This window comes from Hipposideros armiger, unplaced genomic scaffold, assembly GCF_001890085.2.
Source record: "Hipposideros armiger isolate ML-2016 unplaced genomic scaffold, ASM189008v1 scaffold_404, whole genome shotgun sequence".
In the NCBI taxonomy this organism is placed as follows: domain Eukaryota; kingdom Metazoa; phylum Chordata; class Mammalia; order Chiroptera; family Hipposideridae; genus Hipposideros; species Hipposideros armiger.
Genome location: NW_017731754.1, coordinates 192,839 through 217,416, shown reverse-complemented (window position 1 = coordinate 217,416; position 24,578 = coordinate 192,839). Strand labels below are relative to the sequence as shown.

Sequence of the window (24,578 nt, the reverse complement as noted above, 5' to 3'; positions counted from 1 at the left end):
CTTAGAATTCAAGCCATGGGAAGCGGTGAGCCAGCTCCCACACGTGGGGGAAACCTCTAGCAAAGGCCTCCTTGAATCCACCAACGCCGTACTTTGTTCTCTGATCATCCTGGCTGCAGGAGGACTTGCTTCCACACCCTTCTGACCCCTGACAATATTAATCGTTAGTAGCATGCAGCTGATATTCAGTGTCTGATACGCTCTCTCTTCTTTTCATGTGCCAGTGTGCTGCTTCCTCAGGAGAATGAAGACCTCAATCTCCCATTAAAAAATTCCCAGGGAAAATGTAAAGTCTGAGAGTGGAGCCTTCTTGGTCTTACGGCTTCATTTCAATCAAAAGACATTAAAGCCCACATCTCCATCCTCTCTTACTTACTCTGCTTTGCCCCAGCCCGAGTAGATTCACTGAACTGCCCGGATGGGGTCAGGGCTCCCTTAGCAAGTGCAGTCTCTGCCACCTGCCGCGGAATTGGCGTAGATTCATCAGGATTTCCTGAAGTAGAAATAATTGAATGCCTAGTCTCCCACTTGCCTAAATTCTTAAAGTCCCAAGTCGCTAAAATCTCTGAAGCAGCGAATCCAAAATGTGCTGTGTAAAGGACACATACTATGTTTGCCTACCCAGTGAAGACTCCCCCAAGTCTCCTGGTAACAGACTTCTTGAACACGTGAACCCAGCCGGCCCAGGAGATGTCAGTGGAATTGTTCTAACTGGACCTGGACCCTGGGCACTGCTTTGCTCTCTGACCATGAGGTTGTGAAGAAAAAGTACTGGAATTGTTGGTGACCAGCTCTCGCTGCCACATGAGGAAGAGTCCAGAGACGAAGAGAGAGTCTCGGGAAAGGGTGCAGTTAGGGCCCTGGATCGAGGCATCTCTAGGGCCAGCTCAACCCGGCACTCCCCACAGCACAGCTCCACGGCAACAAACTCTGGGATTTAGATTAGTTCAGGTTGGGTTTCTGCCACCTGCAGTCAGACTCTGATGGATGAAGAGACTATTAATCAAGATCTTTTATGAAAGTTGAAAATAACTTTTTGAAGCTACCCCAGCAGCCAATATATTTGGTCACAAAAGGCTGCCAGTGCGGACACACCCGAAGAAATTAAGGCAAATACCAGCCGGGGACAGCTGCCATTCCTAGCGGAGCGCTCCGTGCAGCCCACCCAGTCTCGCCATCGACGGGAGGAGTCGGGCAGGACAACCTCAGTTAAGGAGAAAACCCCCAAAGGAACGTTAAGCGCTTTTGAAATAAACTAGTCCCTCAAAACCCCCCGAATGCTGAAATTGTTTCTTAAGTGTACCAAGGATTGCTCTTTAATGCAACAAACCCTGATGTTTATGTAAGCCTCCCTGCTTTGTCTTTGTTTGAAATTCAAGTTTTACTTTCCACTGGAAACCGCCAAATACTTCCCAGACTCTGAAACGAAGAAAACACAGATCTCAGTGTAACCACGAGTGTTTGACCAAAAATCCAATCAATAAGCCAGAAAAGGTTAGGATGTACTAAAACTGCAGTCTAGCTTGGGGGTAAGGAATCGCTGTGATATTCGGCTTTGAGACTATGTTTCCGAGGACAGGTGGACAAATTCAGCGATTGTCCGTAAGAGACCAGACAGCACAGGAATATTCCAAAATGTGGAAACATTCAGATTTTTGGCAATATGTGGGCAAAACACTGAAATGATTGACTGAGTTTTAAATAATTTTTCAAATGGATGTTGGGGTTATATTTGCCAAATAATTATGACCCTCCTCTATACCACCACCACCACCCACCTACCCACCCTGCCAAAAAACAACAGGGAAAGTAAGGACAGGTTGTTTTGCAACTGTGTGAAGTGAAAGTGACAGATGGTTGATTGCATTTTCCACCTGGAAGGCTGGGGTGGGTAGACACAGGCTAAGTATTAAAGTAACGGTCTGGCTCCTCTTCTGACATTTCACAGGATGCATGGGGCTCAACAAAAGAGTTTTCCACAGTCGGCGTGCTTCTCTCGGGATAACTGTGTAAAAAACGAAAACAACCTCTAGGTCTTTGGAGTCTTCAAACTTACAAAACACTCCAGGGAGCTGAAAGAGCTCTGCAAACAGAACCTCTGACCCCAGCAAGGGGAAGCCACACAGCGCTGTCTCATCAGAGAGAAACACCAAGGCAGGCGGATGTCCCTGTCCCTCGGGAGACCCAGGGCTGCCAGGGCTCTCAACTTCACCCCTGGTTCACATTCCTCAAAGCCCCATCAATGTGCCTGTGTCATGGTGGCTTACTGATTCTACCCCCATGCCCAAAGTGGCCTGCCATATTTATCCAGGAAGGTGTACGCGAGTGGAGTGACAGGCTGGCTGCTCTGTGGGTGGCTGGAGCACCACCAGTCCCTCGATGCCCTCAGCATTTCCTAATGAACGGGGGCCAGCTAGGCCACTGGGCTCAGAGCGCCCCCCTGCTCACCTCTCCCACAGCCTCGGCTAAACCTGAGTTCCCCGCGGTTATTCCTGGCCCCACAGGCATCTTCCAGTCTTTTGATAACAACAAAGCATCATTTTATTCAGACTAGAAGGCCAAATTAGCATGAGCACAAGCTGAAGTGTTTATAAGGACGCTAGATGGTCACCGAATACAATTGTGAATTATACTTTTTTCCTCCATCAGCTCAAAGAAGCCAAATGGGGAAGCCATTCAAATCGCTAAATCTTTAAGTAGAGTTTGTCTGCATCCACTTCTAGCCTCTCCAGATGGTCAGCGCCATCACCAACCCCCCTCAGCCTTCCTTGGGTAAGCGGGAGAGTTTCAGGAGGGCGTGTGTCATGGAAAGAGGGGATCCTCACAACTGGCTTCAGTAAACTGCTCCCCCTGGTGCTGCGCATAAGCTGGTCCCTGCAGGCCACCAGGCACTCCTGCTGGCACAGGGGAACTCCCCCCAGGAAGAAGCCTGATTCCCCCCCCCCCGGCAGCGCTCTCTCTCCTTTGACCCCTTCTCCTCAGGAGTTGGCCCCCCACCTCCCACCCAAGGCACCCTCAACACAGTCACAATCCTGGGATCCTGGTAAACCAAGTTCTGACTTCACATGATCTCTCGTTACATCAAAGGTTAATGGCTCCCTATGGTCAAAGTTTGCCTAGACTGTTCTAGATTCCAGGTTGTTTGTATTTGAGAGGAATGGGTGAAGAAAGACCAAATCTGTGTTACTATAGTTGGCCACACGTTACTCCCCTTTGTTATCTTCTCTCTTTCCTTCCCCCAACCACATAACGTGGGAAAGATCTACAAAGCACAAAAACACAAAAACGGACAATAAAATGAAGCCGCAAGGAATTCTGTTTCAAAACAAGTGGCAAAACTAAAATCAAATTCTCAAGCCCAAAAGGATATTCTTAAAACGAATCTGCCTTCTCCCTCAAGATGTTTTCTGAGATGATTAAAGTTAAATTTTTACTAGTCACATTCAAGTTGTTTGTCTACTAATTTGCAACAGTTTGGGCAGCTCGCATTGAATTCAGACACCGGCATAGGAGACACTGTTGCATCTCCAGGAGCCATTCCCAGCGTCTCCTTTCTCCCTCGCCTTCTTCTACAATAGAGGCTGGGATGCAAATATGCATGACCCGTCAGCCTCCCCTGTAGTTAGGGGTGCTCACATGACCAGTTCTGGCCAACGATACATATGAGGAAGTTACTGCGGCTACTTTCAGGAAAGCAATCTAAAGGGTCAGGATCTGCTGTCACGTGCTTTTAGCCTTTTATATCTCTCTTCTTTTTCCTTCCTGTGAGATGTCAGCATGATACCTAGAGATGCAGCAGCCATCTTGGAACTTGAAGTGACATGCCTGAGGATGATGACCTGGCCTGGGATGGAAGAATGGAAAAGGAAAAGATTCAGGGTCCCTGAGCGCCTCTCTGCTCCCAAGTTCATGGGTGAGTGATATAAGCAATTCCCTTACCTGTTTAGCTACTGTTCGTCAGATACTGTGTTCTCGGCAGCCCAGTACACTGCCACCTGGTGGCATCATTTCCGGGTCCATAAAATCAAGACACTTTTTCTCTTGATTTCTAAATGAGAGCTGCTTTGTTATAGCTTCAATTTCTTTCTGTGTGTTGTTTCTAAGGGACCCACACTGGGGATTTCATTTTGACAATGTCCGTGCTTTATTTGTCAGTAGGCCATGGACTTGAATAAGTACATCTGTCCAGAAAAGGATGCAGCCAGAACTTAGAGTGAACGTCACCAGCAGAGCTGGCAGAATTTGATCATTAGGATGCAAGGTTTTAAAGTTCTTGGCCATTTTATTCAGGAACCACGGTAAGCAAAAGCTACTGTTCCAGAGAAAAAAACAAGTATGTTTCCCCATCTAAACCACTAGCTTCCCAGAATGGCTTAGGGAAATGGAATTGGAGGGACTCCATAAATACATGTATTTATAATAAGAAGAAAACAAGGGATTCTAAAGAGAAAATGACTACAAATGGGAAGGGAGTATAGGACTCAACGCCAGCTGTTGACCCGCATTAGAGACCCGTACAAGAAACCAGTATTTTCTATGTTTTTGTGGGATCTTTTGCACATTCTTTAAATTCAATTCGCAACTGAGAAATAGTTTCTTAAAGAATTACCATTGTTTTCTGGTCCAGCTTAAACTCAGCCTACTTATAAACTGTTTGACATGCCCGCCAAAAAAAACTCCCTAAAAAATTCATTCCTTTTCCCAAAATGTGAAAGTCATTGTCTAACTATGTTAAACACTTGGGTATTACTGTCGCTGAAATTACCACTCATCTTACTCAGCAAGCTCCCTGAGAAATACTGTCAGAAGACAGGCCAAGCCAGTGTTGTGGCAAGGTAGTTATGAAACAGGGTAAATGAGATAGATGTGGCCGGAAGCCAACCGCCACACGGACCCAATGACAATCCAGGTTCCTAATAATAATCACTTTTTTAAGAATTTTTTTTAATATTGAAAAAGTTTTCAATATTTCAGATAATCACTTAATGGTTATGAATGGGCATAGGAAAATAATCTATTAATGAAGAGATTTTAAAAACACAACGTACCTAATGAGCAAAGAGTTTAAGTTTTGCAGTGGGCCCATTTGTGATAAAGAAAAAACAGAGAGAAATAAAGGAGAAGAATGGAAATGAACATTTGTTGTATACTAAGTGCCAGCCATTTTGTTTACTTCTGCAACAGATATTTACTGAGTACCTACTATGTGTCAGAATCTGAGCTAGGCCCTGGGGATTCAGTGGTGATTAAAGAGTTCTACATTATCATAGCTACTAGCTCTTGAGTCTTCAATCCTGTGTGCTGTGCTTTTGTAAATGAGGGCGCTGTCTTAGAAGTTAAGTGACTCGCCAAGGGCACACAGCTAGTAAGTGACAGCGATCCAATCCAGACCTACCCGAGACCATAGACCGTGCTCTTCTATACTTTGTTGCCTCTCAGCTATAATTACCATGAAAAGGGATAAATGCAGGTCTGGAGAGAAATCAGAACCAAAGATATGAAACTAGAAGTCATCAGTGGAAGCGGAGTTCACAGAGATACATAAGCTCATTGCACTGAAGGAGCTCATGTGAATGTCAAGAAGACTCCATGTTGCCAAGTCTTCATCTCTTGGTCCTTGACTTAACTCTGCTTCCAACAGGAGCTGGGTGCTTCTCCTCCTGGAAGCATCTCTTCTCCTGTCTTCCCTGACCCCACAGCTTTCCAGAACACTCCCTGCTTCCTCTCCTACATCATCGGTCTCCTTTGCCAGAACTCAAAACGTTAGAGCGCTTCAGAGCCCAGCCTCTGGCCCTCGCTGTTCTCTGCATGCACTCCCTCTGTCTTCTCTCCCTAAGTTAGCACATCTGTCCTATGATTGCAAACATCATCCATATGCTGATGGCTCCCGGATTCATAACTCCAGCCCTGGCTTTTCCTCTGAGCTCTGGTGTGTCCAACTATCTACTTGACATCTCCAGTGGGACCCAAAGAACACCGGTGTCTGAGGCATGGCTGGGGAGAAGACACTTTAAATCTGCAATATTAGTGATAAAGAGGACAATCAGGAAACAATTTGCCTCGTGGAAGATAAGAGTGAAGAGATTTTCAGGAAGAAGGGAATGTCCATCAGTGTCAAGTCAAGTAAAGGCCAAGAAGAACCCACTTTTCTCTGCTTGTACTTAGGACAGTGTCCACCACTATTCAGAGCCCCCAAACAAAGCAAATGTGCCACTGAAGTTTCTCTCTGCAAATAACAAACTTAATTAGTTCCTTTTCTACAGCTACCCTCAAAGGATTGATGTAAGAATAAAATGTGAAAGAAAATCATAAAACACTCAACAAATGTGAGCTACAGTAGGAGGAAGAAGGCCACAGAAGGGCTGATGTCACCAATCGAAACACAATTGAAAATGACCGGCCTGCTTCCGAGTACCAAGTCTTCTTCCTCACACAGCCAGAGTGGGCTCTGGGTCCTCGTTTTCCTCAGTCTTGGGAAATAGGCTTTGAATTAAAATTTTTAAATCTTGAGAGCTGAAAGGAAACTTAGGCAATCTGATCCAACTGCTCTTCTTCAAACTACCCATCAATTGTGTGTCAAAATGATCTTCCATATTTTCCATAACTAGACAGTTGTACCCAGATTCCACGTTTCCTCCACCTTCAAAGGTAAACATCTATGAACGTGTTACTCAGGTGGGTGACACAGAGTTACTAAGCAAGTCCCTGCCCTGAGAATAGGAGTGAATTAACCACAGATATATAAGAAAGGCAATGGTCTTCATTCTCCTGGAGAAGCTGCACACTGGCACATGAAAAGAAGAAAGAGCGTATCAGACACTGAATATCAGCTGAGTGCCACTAAAGATTAATATTGTCAGGGGTCAGAAGGCTGTGGAAGCAAGTCCTCCTGCAGGCAGGATGATCAGAGAACAAAGTACGGCGTTGGTGGATTCAAGGAGGCCTTTGCTAGAGGTTTCCCCCACGTGTGGGAGCTGGCTCACCGCTTCCCATGGCTTGAATTCTAAGATGACATTTACTCAAGCCCTCTCTGCGACTCTAACCCAGCCAACCCTTTACCCCTCAGAATGCTCTGAATTGCTTCCTGTAATGAAAACTCATTACAATTTCGGAGCATCAGTGGACCCTGTGGAACTCATCCCAGAGACCCCAAGTCAAAACCCTCATGTTCTACAAGAGCGACACACAGTCTGCTCAGACTAGAGCCTGTGTCCCATCTCCCAGACCTCTTCCTCCCTAGGCATCAGAGTGAAAATGCAGTCACAACGCAGCTGTGAGACAAGAACAGCCCAGGCGTCAGGGAAGTCAAAGGGCGCAGTGTCCCCTGGCCCTTCTTTCTCCTTCTCTGTGTCTGTGGCTCACTTGGATATCTGTAGGCACATATGTGGATGTGAGTGTTAATAACCATGAGAAGACACTCCATTTCTGCCAGTCTATCAGAAAATAAGAAAAGGAAATTGTTGGGTGGGGTAGAAAATGGTGTTTAGAAACAGTGCAGGGCCAGGACATGTGTTAAATAGCAAAAGAGAAGTTGGCTGCTTTCCACAACATAAAGAATGTCAAAGAGAGTCAGACACTCTCTGGGAGAACAAGGTTGCCTCATCTTATCACTGACAAGTCCCCACTAGAGAATAAAAACCTATGTAAAACAGACAGTGGCACATCCCAAATTTTATTGACTAGGGGAAAAAAATGTAGATTTAGTCAACATCAAAGCGCACCCTCCAGGCTAAGGCCTCAGACAAATGTTGTGATTTCTCTTGCCGATCTTATAATTCTAGGTGCATCAATGTAAAAACATTCAGAACTGAACACTGTATCTGGCAAGTAGAAGTTAATTAGAAAGTACCAGGTGATCCTATATTGCTACACTTACCACATTCGATGCCATTATTTATTGCTATGTTGATCCCCAACTTCTTTATCAAATCTTTGTGGCCTGTGCCCAGACCCCAGCACAGTCACAATAAGCTCCGAGTTAATTACATAATTACTTACTCTATGAATGAAGGATTCAGCTGAGCTTGAGCTATGAATTAGGCCCACTGAATGTGCGTAGGACTTTGGAAATCTGGGTTGACAGTTGAGCACACACAATGCCACACAGTGACTCATGTCATCCCACATCTCCGCTGTGGCCCAGCATTGGAAGCTGTGTGAATTCTTTCACCTACTCCAAAGCAATCATGTTGGTATGCATACCATGTGTTGTGGGTTGAATTGTGTCCCCCAAAAGACATGTTGTCCAGGACCTGTGATTGTGATTTGAAAATAGGGTTTTGAAGGTATAATCCAGTTAAGATGAGGTCATGCCTGATTAGGGTTGGCCTTAATCCAGTATGACTGGTATCCTTAAAAGAAGTCTCCCAAGGAGAAAACCAGATACCAATGAGACAGAGATTGGCGTGACATGTCTACAAACCAAGAAACACCAATGATTGTCAGAAACCACCAGAGGCTAGGAAGAGACAAGGAAGGATTCTTCTCCGGAGGCTTCAGAAACAGCATGGCCCTGCCACCCAGATTTCAGGTTTTGGGCCTCCAGAATATTTCTGTTGTTGAAAGCCACCTTGTTTGTGGTCCTTTGTTATGACAGCCCTAGGAAACTAGTACACCACGTAAATGTAATTCCTCACTCCAGCTGCAGACTGGCCTTCCAGCAGGAGCCAACACTCTTCAAAATCCAGGTGCTGACCCCGCAGGGCTAGGGTGACAGGCACGCAGAGGACTGTCCCACACTTGCCATCCCCACATATCCTGCTGATGTCAGGTCAGCATACATGTTTAATGTATAGCATGTGTAATTGATGCCAAAGGAAGCACATCCAATCACCCATCAAATATTTACTAAGCATCTACTATTTGCAGGCAGCTTTCTAAGCCATGAGGAGACTTCAGTGAACTAAACCCACAAAACGTCCTGTCCTTGTGGAGCTTACATTCCAGCAGAGGGAGACAGGCAATTATCAAATACAAAAGTGAAACACATGAACTATCAGGTGGTGATAAAGGTTGTGAAGAAAACTAAAGCTGGGATAATAAGTGCTGAGGGTTAGGGATATGTTTACACTGTTAAATGGTGGGGAGGGGTCCGGTACGAGAAGACGATGTTGCATAAAGAACCTGAAGACAGGGCTGGCCGAGTGGCACATTGGTTAAGAACTGGCTTGGGACGCCAGAGGGCCCCAGTTCAGATCCCACATATGAGGGCCAGTGACACTGCCTTCCACAGCTAAGATGCTGAACAACAGCTCAACCTGGAGCTGGGCTGCCATGAGTTGCTCGCCACGGCGTAGGCTGCAGCCCCTGCTGCAGTGGATTGCCATGGGCTACCGTGTGTAGCCAGCAGCCAGCGTGAGTGGCCAGCAGCCACAGTGAGCGGCCGTCCAGAAGCCGGCAACTGATCTGCCTCACCCAGGAAGAGCGCAATGATAATACCAACATGGGCCAGTGAAGCAATGTGTCCACAACTAGACTGAAGAACAAAAAGGACAGCAACTGTCTGTTCCCCTTCCCCCAATTCAACTGTCTGTTCCCCTTCCCCCAATTCCCCAATAAAAATCTTTAAAAAAAAAAAAAAGGACCTGAAGACAGTGAGAGATCAACCCATAGATGTTTCAGGAACTTTGTTCGGGCAAAGGGAACAGTGTGTGCAAAGGCACTGGGGCTGGAAAGTGCCGAGCATGTTAGAGAACCAGAAAGGAGGCCAAGGGGCTGGAACTGAGAGTGAGGGAGGGCGTGGTGTAGAAGATGACCATGTGCTACTTGTTAGGACTTTGGTTTTTATCTGATGGAGAAAGGAAGCATCTGGAAGGTTCTGTGACTTTGTGCATTATGAGCATCACTGTAGCTGCTGTTTTGAGAAGAGAGTGTAGGGAGAGGGCAGAGCAGGGAGACCAACAAGGCGGTTACTGCAATAATCCAGGTACGGTGGGTCGGACTCAGATGGTCACAGGACTTCCCTGCAATGCCAGGTTACGTGCCACAATGTCCCAGTACATACAAAAAACACTCGCAAGCGAACTGTAGTGATCTCAAGCAAAAGGGGCAGAAATAAGTACTTTTTAAAAATAGGCTTTTACCAATCTCAGAAGGTTACAATTCCATTTATATGACATTCTTGAAATGACAAAATCATGGAGACGGAGAACAGATTCACAGTTGCTAAGGGTTGAGGTGGACGAGAAGAAGGGAAGGGAACTACAGGAGGGGCACAGCAATCCTTCTGCCGGAATGTTCTGTATCTTGACACTGGTGGTCACACAGTCTACACACAGGATAAAATTACACAGAACCACGCACACACACGTGCGCACACATACACACACATGTGTGCACACGCACACGCACATGTGTACACAGATGTCCACACACACAGTGGATTGCACCAACATCGGCTTCCTGCCTGGGATGTTGCACGATCGCTATGCGCAAGGTCACCTTTGGGAGAAATCGGGTGGAAGGCACATGGGTGTCTCCGCATTATTTTTTACAGTTGCATGTGAATCTTCAACTACCTCAAAATAAAAACTTTTGAAACCATTTTTTAAATAGTCTTTTATGCCTATGGTGAAGTTCCAAGTCCTGACCCTTATGCCTGGGGAAAAAGGGAGCGCTCGCGTGGATGCCTGAAAAATGAACATTTCAAGCATTCTTTGAACCTAAACCACAGTAAACATGACCAGCCCACCGGCTTCTGTGGGAAAGGCACACCTCAGCCTTCCACTCCCCGCGTGGAAGCACCGGTGTGATGACGACATGGCTGTGCCATCACTGGTCTGGAGAGGCTGAATTTCATTGTGTAAAACATGAGGATGAGGCAGTGCCACCCATGAGACCATGCCACCAGGGCGATTTCCCTCCATCGCCCCAAAGGACCCGCCTGCCGTCCACAGCAGCCCCTGGCCCAGTCCCTCAGAATGCAGCTCACGGGGACCCATCTGCCCCGCTGCCCGTGCCTGGCCTGGCAGAGGTCGCTTCTCCCAAGGTCCTAGGAGGCCACACTGACCACTTGGGGTCTCTGGCCCCTTTCGCCCTGCCCAGCCCTGGGGTTTCTGACAGCAGGTGACTGTCAGTGGGGTTTCATCTCCAGACAAATGTGGTGTCATGTCAGATTAGGAGCGATGGCCGCATACCGTGCTCCGGGCCTTACTACAATAGCTCTAGCCACAGCACTGGCACTTAGGGGACCCACTGCCCTCTCTTCTTCCAAGAAGAACCCCGGCTCATCCACAATCTGGGTCCGCTGGCGCTAACCAGCCTTCTGGACACAACAAAACCGCCTCCGAACCCCGAAATGAGTCAGTGAACTTCAGAGGAGCATCACCGTGTCGTCTGTAGAAGTTACATCAGTTACGTCCCTTGTTATCCTCCTTAATCCAAGTGACTTATCACCACCGTTCCCTCCCCACCGTGAACTCCTAAAAGTACTCACATGGGGCCTTTTCCTTAGAAGCCCATTGAATTCAGTCCACAGACCCACGCTTGACCCCAAAACCTACCCCACCATTCAGTACCCCTCCCTTAACTATAAAGTCTGCCAATCTGCCCACACGTGAGACTCATGGGACCCTGGAACCCATTCCAAAACGGGATTGTTCTAGAACATATAGGCCATTTCAGATAGGACTGAAGGGAAAGACAGTAGGGAGGACCTGCCAGCTTGGTCTATGTCATAATGAAGAAACCCCCAAAGCCCGAAATAAATAAGCAGATATAAAAGAACCCCCAAGCATAATGAGCGGAAGCATCAACTGCCCCCTCTGGCCCGACCCCAGCGCTGTCCTCCACTCAGCTGCCCGCGATGCAACCTCCCACCCACCGACCCAGCGATGTGACGCACTGCGGACACTCCGTCAATGGCCCCGGTCACTTTGGATTATGGTCAAACTCCAGGACCTTCCTGAGCTGGCTGCTGCTGACTCCTCCAACCCTGAATGCCACTGTTCCCCAGGGGGTCACCCAGACACTCACCCTTCTTCAAACATGTCATGCAACGTCTTGCCTCTGTGCCTTCGCATGTGCAGCATGGTCTGTTCTCCATCTGAAATGTCCTTCCTTGCCTTTCTCTAAGTAATGCCTGCTGTTCAAACCCAGGTCAAATATGGTTGTCCCTGGCCTTCCAGCCTGAGTCCTCCCAGGACTGTCCTAACACACACCACACTGTCGGTATCCTCTCCTACCACCCCCATCCCTGCCTGTGCACGCTCCTACAGAGGGACTGTGTTTATTGGTCTTTGCATCCCTGCATCTGTCAAGTATTAACACTTGGCAACTAACTGAATGAAAGAATGCATAGCCTTCAAACAGAGGCTCACACAAAGTTAGAGCCCTTTGGAGGGGCCCTTAGCTGCACCTATAGCCCAAACTTCCTCCTTTTGCAGATGAGAACTCTGAGGCCTGAAGAGTCATGACCTGCTCAGGGTCACACAATGCAAATCAGCAGCTGGGTCAGGACCAGTCAAAAGGATGAAGAGATGTGACACTATAAAATAATCCCTAAAAAACAAATCCCAGCATTTAAATGACACGTTTCTTCTGAGAAGTTCAAAACACTTTAACACTATTAATATTACAGTCTCACCACTTCTATGAGAGATAGGGGTCCGTCAGCCCCATAGATTACCAAATAATGATTCTCAGCATTGTTCCTTGATTTAAATGGTCCCCTGTAAACAAACTTCAATTCTGGGAGCCTTCTGGGTTAAAATACAGGTTCACAGGTTGAGCCGTGAATTCCATCATGAGGATCAATGACGCACATGTTGAAGGGCTTATGTAACAAACTAAGCACAGGGCAGGGGCCTCAAGGGCAAGTCTTCCCAGGACCCACGAAGTAAAGGGCACGTCCTCCAACGATCCTGCTTATATCCAAATGCCAGATACATTCTGTACCAGGGCATAGGGCTGACGGAAACTTCATCTTAGATTAAGGCCCTACTCAAATTCAACGCGCTTCGGTGTGTGATGGAATCATTCTCAACAGCCAACAGCAACGTGACAAGAATGCAGACTTAGAAGGGGGTCCTGAGCAGATCACAGTTGGCAGTGCCAGCTCCCACTCCAACCTAAAGAAGAAAACAAGGGAACTAAAAGAAACGCCCAAACCAACAGGAGCCAGGCGAGACTGCAGGAGGTGCGTGGAATTTGGATCCAGAAGAGCGGGGTCCAAATCCTGGGACTACCACATACTATTCTAGATTACTGACTGTGGGAAAACCGGGTAAGTCCTCTGAACCCGGTTCCCTCGTGGTGAAATGAGAATGTTACCAACGTCACAAGGCTGCTGTGAAAATTAAATGAAATGACACATTGGGGAAGTGGTAAACTCCGTGGCACTTTTAGCTGCCAGTTATTATTAAAAAGAAATTAAAATGCACACCTAAGAACTTTCTCCTAAAGATAACAAGTGAGTTAGGTAGATTGTACTTTGCAGATTATGATGATATTACAATGTAATCATTTCCTCCATATATAGACTAGGCACAGTAGGAAAATGTACATAATCAACATTAGCAGCTCTCCAGGTGTTTTGCTACACTTACAGACCTGCCTTACAATTTGCATTACTCCCCCTGGATACCGAAAGAATCCACTGAGGGTGAAGGGGCCCATTTATCAAAACTGACACTTGGTGCTCAGGACAAGCCCTCAGGTGTCCCTCGTCCCCGCCCTCTTCCGGCTGCTGCCGCTTGGGCGAAACCTGCTAAATACAGTGCTACTGATCACAGCTTTAGGGATAGGTTTCAAGTTCTTTCTCACCAACGGTCAGCTGAAATTACTAAGATGCAGTCATTTCCACATTAAATGAGTGATTTGTCCAGCCCGACTTAATAGCTGAAGGAAGCTCTAGTGAGTCCAACATTGAAAAAAGGTAAGCACTAAGGGAATACCAAAGAAGATAACTGATTGTCCTAATTCTCTCACCTCTATAAAGCCTCTGCTCGTGGGGCTGGAACCTAAGGGGCCAGCGGGCAGTGGAAACGTCGCCGGAAGGCCAGGAGCGCCCTCTATGGGACGCGGGGCGCAAGCGCTACCGCCCTCAGGGCCAGGAACTGGGAGAAAATCTGGGAGAAAAATGTGTCTTCCACATGACATCATCTAATAGTCAGTGGCACAAAAATTCCACAGTCAAAATTTCTAAATTTTAACCATCTGGTCCATACTGGAGAACATTCCTTAATCAAATAGGAATAACACAATTCCCAAAAGTTGAATTAAATCCATATTCTTTATAACAAAGACAAGGATAACGTCCAGAAGGAAGGAAGAGAGGATGTTCACTCATATGTATAAGCAACACCTCCATGACTCCAAATGCCCCGATATGTGTCTACTAAAACTGGTAAAAGAAATTATGAAACAATGCATCCCTGCTCCCCGCAAACCAACTCTCCCCAAAGGCGCCCAAGATTTCAGTTTCGATGAACCCTAGCATAAATATTCTAAGGATTAACAAGTAAATACGTAGAGATATATATTCCTTTCTCTCTTTATTTTTATACCTTAAATACTCACCTCTATATTTTCTAACTGAAATAAATGATCCTGATAAGGGATTGAATTATAACTCAAGAAATACCTGAGTTCCAGAGGAAACAATGACATGAAGTCTGCTCCTCAACCAGTGAAGTGTGATGGGCCCTTCCTGAAATGTATGCTTCTATTCTCTCCCCAACCCCACGTCACCCCTTGCAATAGCAGAATAATGGCCCCCGAAGATGTGCATGTCCTAATCTCTGTAACCTATGAATATGTGACCTCACATGGCAAGAGGGACTTTGCAGATGTGATTCAATTAAGGGTCTGGAGATGGGGAGATGCTCCTAGACTATCCCGTGGGTCCAATGTCATCACAAGGGTCCTTGTAAGTGAAAGAGCAGACAGGAAGGTCTGTGTCAGAGAAGGCAACATGTGGATAGAAGTGGAGTGATGTGACCGTTGAAAGTGGCAATGAGTAGAGGAATGCGGGCACCTCCAGAGCCTGCAGAAGGAACACAGCCCTTGATTTTAGCCCACTGAGACCCATTTGGAACTTCTGACGTCCAGGACTATGAGACAATAAATTGGTTTTGCTTTAAACCACTAAATTTGCAGTAATTTGTTACAATTTAAAAGCAATAGGAAATGAATGCACCCCCTCCACACCTCACCCCTACCCCTGCCTGTTTTCAGGGAATAGGCCTTTTTAGCTTAAATAGGGATATAAATGGGCTTGGTGAGACGTCTTGATAATGCTCTGAAGCTGTCTGGTGGTAACTTTCCAGGGACGTGAACCATCACTCTGCAATTCTATCACAACCTCTAATGCCATAGTAATGAACTGTGTGTTCGGCTGATGAATAAAACAGTTCTTTCATCTGGGTGGACTCCAATGCACAAGGTAAAAGGAAAGGATATATTCACCCCTTCCTGTCAAAGAGAATAGAAGTAGGAGGGAAACCCCACAAAGCTGGAGGTAATTGGGGTCACAGGAAAGCCCTGAGGGCTTCTAGAGATGGAAGGAATCTATTCATTCAATTGGTCTAGTTGAGACTAGCCGGCCCAAGGCCACACAGAGGGTAAATGACAGCTCTGAGATTCCAACCCAGGCGTCTTCATGTTGAACCTACTTCCCTGCTATAAGCCAGTGGCTATCAAACTTTCTGTTCTCCAGGTGCCTTTCTACTCTTAAATTAATGAGGATCTCACAGAGGTTGTTTATGAGGGTTTTATCAACCAATAACTACTGACCAGAAATTAAAATTAGGAAGAGGTTAAACTACGTATTAATTCATTTAAAAATAGCAATAATAAACCATTACATATTGACAGAAAAAACTGTATTTTATGAAAAATAACTGTTTTCTAAGAAAAATGAAATAGTAAGAAGAGTGGCATTGTTTTGCATTTTGGCAAATCTCTTTAATAATAGAAGAGAGCAGGATCTCTTATCTGCTATGCCTTCAGTCTACTGCAGTACGTTGTTTTGGTCGAAGTACCTGAAGAAAATTCAGCCTTACACAGATAGTTGGAAAAGTATTTTAACAGTCTTATGGATAATTTTGGAAAATCTTTGATACTATACCAGAACTCATCAAGTAGCAGTTTCTTAAAGGTTAGTTGCAATGTAGAATCTGAAACCATATAAAGAACATATTGTTACATTAAAAAGTCCACTGGGGGCCGGCCGAGTGGCGCATTGGTTAAGAGCTGGCTTGGGACGCCAGAGGGCCCCGGTTCAGATCCCACATATGAGGGTCAGTGACACTGCCCTCTACAGCTAAGATGCGGAACAACAGCTCAACCTGGAGCTGGGCTGCCCTGAGTCGCCTGCGTTGGCGTAGGCTGCAGCCCCTGCTGCAGTGGGTTGCCATGGGCTACCGTGTGTAGCCAGCAGCCGCAATGAGCGGCCATCCAGAAGCCGGCTACTGATCTGCCTCTCCCGGGAAGAGCGCCTTGATGGTGCCAACTTGGGCCAGTGAAGCAACATCCTCCACAGCTAGATTGAAGAACAAAAGGACAGCAACTTGTCTGTTCCCCTTTCCCCAATTCCCCAGCACTGTTGCCATCCCCCAATTCCCCAATAAAAATCTTTTAAAAAAAAAAAGTCCACTGGGCTCTCTTGTACATTTGATGGATCTTTTAGCCATGCAAGACTTTGTAACATTGCATTGGTCACTTAGATTTACTGGTTCACATGATTATGCAGATCCTCTTAAGTGGTGACATGTTTTGTAACACAATATTTTAAAATCACATTCATTTGTATCCCCACTGATCTTGTTAGAAAAGTTTTTAAACATTGGCAAGTTTTCAAGCTTATGATATTGGAGATGACATGGCAAAATCCGAATTTTCACTTGAAAGCTAAAATTTTACTACTGGCAAGACATACTAGCAGTGATGTCACTAGAAGTGGCAGGTCCCCTTTGTTCGTTTTTAAGGTCGTCTGCTAAATACCCAAGTCAGAATAACTACTTTGTCTGTAGGCATTCTTTCTGGTAAATATGGTGTTCTTGAGAAAAAGCAGCTAGTGCAACTCAGAACTCAAACTATCACACAAGGGCTATTACTCAGGACTACCACTGAACTTGAGGAGTCAGCAGCAGTGCTTTGTGTGTCTTTCCCATTTCTTCACACAGAATATTAAAAAGACATGCATTCAATGGCAGAGATTTGGTAAAATTCACCATTTTTACTGTTACACCATGGACATTGTTAATTGAAACTGGCACATCTTTTCTTAACTTCAAAGGCTGAAAAAAATGCAATGACTACAAGTTCATTATGGTGCCAATGCCTTGATTCATGCTAAAGCACCAGCAGTTTTACCCACTAAGCTTTTGCACCTTTGCCGCAAATGTCAACACAGCGAAAAAAGCAGATGGTATCATAGTATTGCTTTAAAAGTAGTCTGACTTTGCAGATTCCCTAAAAGGGTCTTTAAGCTTTACAGAAAAAAATTAAATCACCTATAACTACCTTAAGTTAATGGCTATAAATGTATATGAGTATGTGTGTCCCCATATCTTTTTAGAAAACTGTCTCCTATCAGACAGGCAGGCGCCATCACATATAATTTTAATGGTTGCAGAGTAGTTTATTGTAGGGATGGAGGGGGGAGGGCATCATTCACTTATTTTGTTTTATGTTTTAATTGACCACCAAGCGGAAGGGTTTCTTTGGATCTTCAGCATACCCTGAAAATCACCTCTATTTTCAGGAAAGTCCCTCTGAGCTGCGGTGGGCTGCCACTATTAATGTGGCTCCAGGTGATTTCATTACAGGGATTCTGGCCCCAAAGGTTTGGGGAGCAGGGCAGGGCAGGGCCTGATTCATGCAGCTTGCTGGATGCATGCATTAATTCAGCCAGAGACGCAGCACTGTGTCCATGGCCTTGCCGTCAGAGCCAGAACACAGGTCTGGAACAGCGAGGGTAGCTATGCACCGAAAGACAGACAGGAAGCCTTGCGGAGACGCAGATGAAATAAGTTATGTGCCCCATGACTTCTTTCACAGCACGGGGAGCTATCCACAGGTGGCATCTGTTTCTTCCTTCTATTATTACATCTACATGCAGTAGATATTCATTTCAAAATGTGCTTGTCCCCTTTGTCCATTGCTAGTCTGGCCATCATTTTACTGCAGATCCCACGTCAGCACACAAGAAAGAAGTGCCAGCAAGAGTTCCAGCTCCAACATTCCACAGCTCAGTGGTGTACAGAGCAGAAGCCAGAGAGGAAAAGTCGGCTTCCAGGAGAGACCACAAACAGCCCTGACTTCAAACACGCTCACATGGAACCGGTAGGCAGGTGGCAGCGGACTCTTAACAGGAATAAAGCTGGGATCATCATGAAGTCAATTTAGCATTGGTTCCATTTCAGTCCATTTTTTAAAACAAAAACTCTTTCAACATTCAGAAGATTTTAATTTAGAAATAAAAAAAGCCATGGGTTGTTAAATGGGGAAGTTGAAAGTTTTTAAAATAGTTTTATTCTTGTTGGTTAGTGTACAAAATACTCAGTGACTGTTTTCTTAGAGATCACTAACAGAGCAGAAAAAACGTACAACTGTCACTGTGTTTTAGGAAAAAGTGGCACTTGGCATCCCTGCCCTTGGTGTGAACCTGAAGCAAGCATGATGCATGACGTGCCCACCAAAAAGAATCCCAAGGCAATGGGACCCCAATTTTCCCCCTTTCCCTTGTAAGAGAGCAACAGAGACACGAGTAGTAACAGCAAGCAAGTAGCTCTCATTGGAATTGCATCTGAATTTTTATAACCCAGCTGAGAGTGAACAACATCAACAACAATGTTGACTTGGACTCCTGCAAACCGATGACATAAATAAAAGCCACACATTTCAAGAGGGAACATGCCTGCACAGGAAGTGGGAACAAGGGCCACCAAAGGCTTAAGGATGAAAAACCCACCACAAACTTGTCGCTCTCTGCGGGAGACTTACAAGAAATCTGACAACAGCACGCTGGCATTTTTCTGAAAAGCGTTGCTCCCCTTTCAGCCCCAAAGAAAACATCCATCCTGTCTCCAGCCTCAGCCTTCGGGGAAAGGGTGAGCTTCTCCAGAACCGACTTTCCCACTTCCCTCTCTCTCCTCCCAAGACAAACGTCTTCTCCCAGCTCCCAAGTTCCCACCAGGATGCGCGGCCTCCGTAAGAGCGCGGCTACTCCTTGGGCGCCAAGGTACCAACCGCCCCGCGGCAGCGCACAGCCTGGCCCCGCGCGCTTCTGAAACAGTCCTGCCTCGCAGCCTCCAACAGGCACCTCTGCCTCAGGGCAGGTGAACTGGAGGAAAGAAGGATGTCCTCGGGGCAATTCTGGGCAAAGGAAAGAACCACCCCACCCCCACCTCAACGCCAAGAGGTCGCTTTTCTTCTCCTCGCCCCCCACCCACCGACCCTTGGCCTGAATCTCCCCGGCAAGTCGGACTGCTCAAGTCTCCCGACTCCGGGCGTTCGATGTCCAAGTTGAAACTGAGGGCGCTGCGTCCCCTGGCGCAGACGATGTCCCCGTTCCCTCCTCGCGCGCGCGCGCGGGGCTGCAGCTGCCCAGATCCCGCGTCCCCAGCTGCCCGTCCGCGCCCTACCCGCGAACGACGAGGACGCCCAGGTTAGTGACACGACACGCAGCCAGCACAGAGCGGGGCGGCGGTCCCCGGAGCGACAGACGGGGTGGGTGGAGCATGAAGGTGGACAGAGAACAGGTGAGGAGGCACGGGGAGCCTGGCAGCCCAGCCCGGGCTGCGCGTACCTGGAGCCCCGGCTGAGCAGACGACCGGCAGCAGCGCGGCCAGGAGCAGCAGCGTCGCCCAGGGCAGAGGGCGCCGCGCGCGGGGGGGCGCCCCGGCCTCGGGCGCCATCGCGAGCTGGGGTGCTCGCAGGGCTGGGCTGGGCGGCTGGCGGGCGGGTGGGCGCTGCCGTCGGGTCCCCGCCGTCTGTAGTTTTCCGCGCTCTGCGCTGTGCCTGCGGCGCCCGGGCCCCGCGCGGATAGCTCCCGGCCCGCGCTCCCGCTGCCACGCTCCGCACTGAGGCTGCCCGCCACCCGCCGCGCCTTTTAGCCGCGCGTGGGCGCCCCCTGCCGGCCGCGGGGCGGTGGGGCTGCTGGGGCGGTGGGGGCGGCAGCCCGGGCTCGGGGTGCCTGAGCGCCCCGGAACCCCTCTGGGCGGTTCTGAAAATTCGATGATAGCTGTGCTGGATGAAGCGGCCAGGAAAGTTCCTACCTCTGTCTAACCTCTCGTTTTCTGGTTCGGAAATGGCCCATCGCGTCCAGTCTCTGCCAAGCCCACGAATGCCCTATGTCCCCTTAAATGAAAACCTCTGGTTTCAACGTGAGGGACGCAGGCAGGCCCCTTCACCTCTATCTGTACTTTGCGGTCGTTCCTGCGCTCGCCCCGGCCTTCCCCACACCCCGAGTACCCAGGAGACGGGGGTTGTCCTTAGTTAGACTCTGCCATTCCAGCTGTCACGTCTGTGGAGCACAGGAACTAGATTAAACGACGCGAAGCGTCCAGACCGAGAACTTGGCTGGCCTTGGTTCCCTCGGTTTCTACATTAACACTGCCTACGGTCTCCCTATTCCGGACTCCAACCTGTTTGTGGTCTGCTCCGGGCCTTGGCAGCCTCGAGCCCCTCCAAGTGGACTGGGAGCGCCCCTAGAGGCGACCAGGAAGCCTGCGCCAGGTGGGCCCGCGCTGTGGGCACTGCGTGCTGCTATCTGCCCAGCAGTTTCCTCGCAGACCTGATCTGGCTGAAGCTGACAACCTCACGTCGGGTCAGCTCTCCATGGTGACAACCCTAAACTTGAGCAGATTTGTGGCATTCGGTAGAGAGGAAAAGAATGTTAAATGAATTGTAGACTGATGAAACAGAAATAGAGCAACTCTCGGGTTTTGACGACTAGATCAGAACAATCGGCCAAGGACTGTTAAGATATTAAATGAAACTACTAACATTTATTAGTCTGGCTTCTGATCTGATTACAAACTTGAGAGTGTAATCAAATTTAAGAAGTCTTAAAACAAACTTCAAAGGTATCACTACTTTAAGGTTTAAAAGACCCCACCAAAACCTAATCTAAAAGTGCTAGTTATCTGTCCTGAATGTGATCATCTCACAAATACAAGTTCTACAAAGTTTTCTTCCTTCGCGTCAATTTCTAGTTCACTCTATTGTCACTATTGTTGTGACAGACTACTATATTTTCACATAATTTCTTAAGGCCTTGATTGTTGCTTCTATTTTGTTTACCAAAACCAAACAGAGTGGGTGTCACTCTTGGGCTACAAGATCGTCAGCTATTTAACTGTGAGCCTTTACTCTTCTGCCTCAGGGTTATGTCTGTGGTTTGTTTCTAGTTGTACAAATCAGTCTGTGTCCACACACACTATCTCTGGTTCTAGCTAGGTTTTAAATAGCCATACATTCAGAGAGTTCAATACCCTCCATACAGGTTGCCATGGCATTTCTATGTGGTAGGGTAGATTCAAATGCTATTTCCATGTTTCATGTGGATAAATGGAAACCAAGTTCAAATGACCAGCCAGTAGAACCTCCAGCGGAGTTCTGAAAATGCTTGTATCATACCATCTTCTGACATCAAATCTTGTTCTGGCTTCAGTTGGGCTTACACAGCTCTTTAATTCCTTTTTAAGCATTACATTTGAATACATCTATACACTGTGACAGCAGCAGGACATTATACAACCTCATACACAGTCGTGATGTGCACACATCTTTTAAAAGACCGCATAGTGGGGGCTGGCAGAGTGACTCAGTTAGTTAAGAGCTCACTCAAGAGTGCGAGCTCTGAGCCACAGGGTCACTGGTTCGTTTCCCAGCCCAAACTGAGCTGCAGCTGAGTTTCCAACAGGTGACAGGATGGCTCAGCTAAAAAAAGACTGCATAGCGAGGGAGCACCCACAGTGCTTGGAGTGACTGGGGGGACCATTAATTCAGGCACAACAGATCTGGAGGAAAACTCCAGTCTCTAGGATTCCATAAACAGAGGGGACAGGGGGAAAAAAATAGAGGTAAGCAAGTATACTTCACCTTGACATGACGGGAGAAAAGATAGAGGTTATTTCTAACCAGCAAAAAACAATAAACGAATGATGCTTTACAGACTTTTCTTCTGCAGTATCCATTTTGTTCTGGTCCCCACAACAGCCCTAGAGGCACTAATTCAGAGGTTCTCAGCCTTCCTAATGCCGCGACCCCTTAATACAGTTCCTCATGTTGTGGTGACCCCCAACCATAAAATTATTTTCGTTGCTACTCTATAACTGTAATTTTGCTACTGTGATGAATCGTAATGTAAATATCTTTTTGTTTTCCGGTGGTCTTAGGCGACCCCTGTGAAAGGGTCGTTTGACCCTCAAAGGGGTCACGACCCACAGGTTGAGAACCGTTGCACTAATCTGACTTTACAGAGAGACAACCAGGACTTCGAGAGATTGTGTGGCTTGTCCACCCAACAGTAGGGACTGGTGAGGGTGACAGTCCAATGCAAAGCATCTGACTCCAAGTACACGACATTTCCATGGCACCGTGGCACCTCCAAAAGTCCCCCTCTCTGTCAGATTTTCAATAAAAACATCAAGATCAAGGCAGAGAGAACAAATAAAAGTATGTTTTACATGCCCCGTGTCCAGTACAGATTTATCAGAGACACGTCCTTACCATCCAAATGGTGAGCGGTGCTTCTTAGCAAACAATTACACAAGACCTCAGTGTTACATCATTCATCTTCTTAGGGTTTGGAAGGCGCAGGAAAGAAATGGTGCTCCCTTAGAAAAAAAAAACTGCCATAAATCTGTCATTGCCTGAAATGTGCTTCCTCTGCACAGGAGTTCTAACTTGTTCCCACTGCAAGGCAGTGCCGAGGCAAGTTCTCTTTTGGACAAACATAGTAGGAATTAGTGAAGCCTAAAGGATTAAGATGTTCAGATACCCGACCTGGCATTTGAATTGTTAAGGACGCTAATTGAGAATGTTTCTTTTTTTTTTTTTTAAGATTTTTATTGGGGAATTGGGGGGATGGAAACAGTGCTGGGGAATTGGGGGAAGGGGAACAGATAAGTTGCTGTCCTTTTGTTCTTCAGTCTAGTTGTGGAGGACATTGCTTCACTGGCCCAAGTTGGCACCATCATTGCGCTCTTCCCGGGCGAGGCACATCAGTCGTCGGCTTCTGGACAGCCACTCACTGCGGCTGCTGGGTGCTCACGCTGGCTGCTGTCTACACACGGTAGCTTATGGCAACCCACTGCCACAGGGGCTGCAGCCTATGCCGTCGCTAGCGACTCATAGCAGCCCAGCTCCAGGTTGACCTGTTGTTCAGCATCATAGCTGTAGAGGGCAGTGTCACTGGCCCTCATATCTGGGATCCGAACCGGGGCCCTCTGGCGTCCCAAGCCAGTTCTTAACCATCGCGTCACTCGGCCGGCCTGAGAATGTTTCTTTTTGCCGTGATGTAAAAGCCCACAGATCTGCATCCGAGGTTTCTGTTTTGTGGCCCAGGTTGTAAAGCATGCAAATGCAATGGAAGGAGCTAGATATTCCAGTTGTATTATCCACCACTTGTCAATGGGCATAGGGCTTGGGCTACATCGAGAAAAGTCATTCATCAATCTATTCCTTTACATGACCTTACAGGACACCTATTTTTGTGTCGAGTCATGTGTTGGGAAGTGGGGATAGAGTGTGACTGAGACTCAGGCAGCCATTGCTTCAAAGAGCTCATGATCAAAGTAAGAGAGAAATAACTTCCCCACCCCTGAAAAAAAGAAATACACTCCAGAGTGCTCTGATATTTAGGTCATGAAGCTATGTTGCGTATCTCTTCCCTTATCTTATTTTCTTTTTCCCCAGGCACTTTTTAACCCTATGTGTGCTCTCCATAGGCAGACATCAGCATGCATTCACTCTAACCCTGTGGAATTAAAGAGTGCAGCTTGGGGAGAAGGCATTAGTAAAGTGGGGTGGAACAAAAACTCAAAATGTATGGTCTTCAAGTTGCAGTTGGCAGCTGTAGAAGCGGGCCTGGGCATTACACTAGGAAAATACATGGCAGGCTTCCAGCCTGTGATTGCCTGACCTGCCTCTTGGCAAGAGCAGAGGGCGGCCGACGGTTGGTGGGTACTCCGGAGGCCCAGGGCACAGAGCAGCTGTGCACAGAGTGTGTCCCACCAGCCACACACACCTCAGACTCCATGTGCACTGATAGCTTTGCCACCAGCAGCCAAGTGGGCTGTCCCCAGGCCCGCCACAGGAAGGCCCAGCGAAATCCTCATCCCAGCGGCCCCTTCTCTCCCGAAGAACAGCCACCTCTGGCTGGAAGCAACATGCCGCTCAGCACGGCCAGCCCTGGAGAAGGTAATGAAGGAGACAGTTTGTCAGGGGCGACCTCCAGCCCCTTTCCTCCAGGGTGGCGTCCTCCTCTCACACTGCCTCCCCAGGCACAGTGCCCTTGGGCAGTCCACCTCCCCCACCCATCAAACACTCTTCAAGGAAGGACCTGACCACCTCCTTCCAGATGAAACGTGAGTGACTGACGATGCTTCAGGTACTCTTGTCTGTAGGAT

General features: G+C 47.4%; 1 protein-coding gene across 1 annotated transcript in view; it reads right to left on the bottom strand.

Annotated features, from left to right (window-relative positions):
• The window catches only part of FNDC1 (fibronectin type III domain containing 1), a 111,817-nt gene extending 91,819 nt beyond the window's left edge, over nucleotides 1-19,998 (bottom strand). The window contains exon 1 of the mRNA XM_019663756.1: nucleotides 19,751-19,998. Within this exon, the coding sequence (XP_019519301.1) occupies nucleotides 19,751-19,859 (109 nt within the window). The 5' untranslated portion in view covers nucleotides 19,860-19,998. The remainder of the gene's footprint in view (nucleotides 1-19,750) is intronic.
• Nucleotides 19,999-24,578: the final 4,580 nt, after the last annotated feature.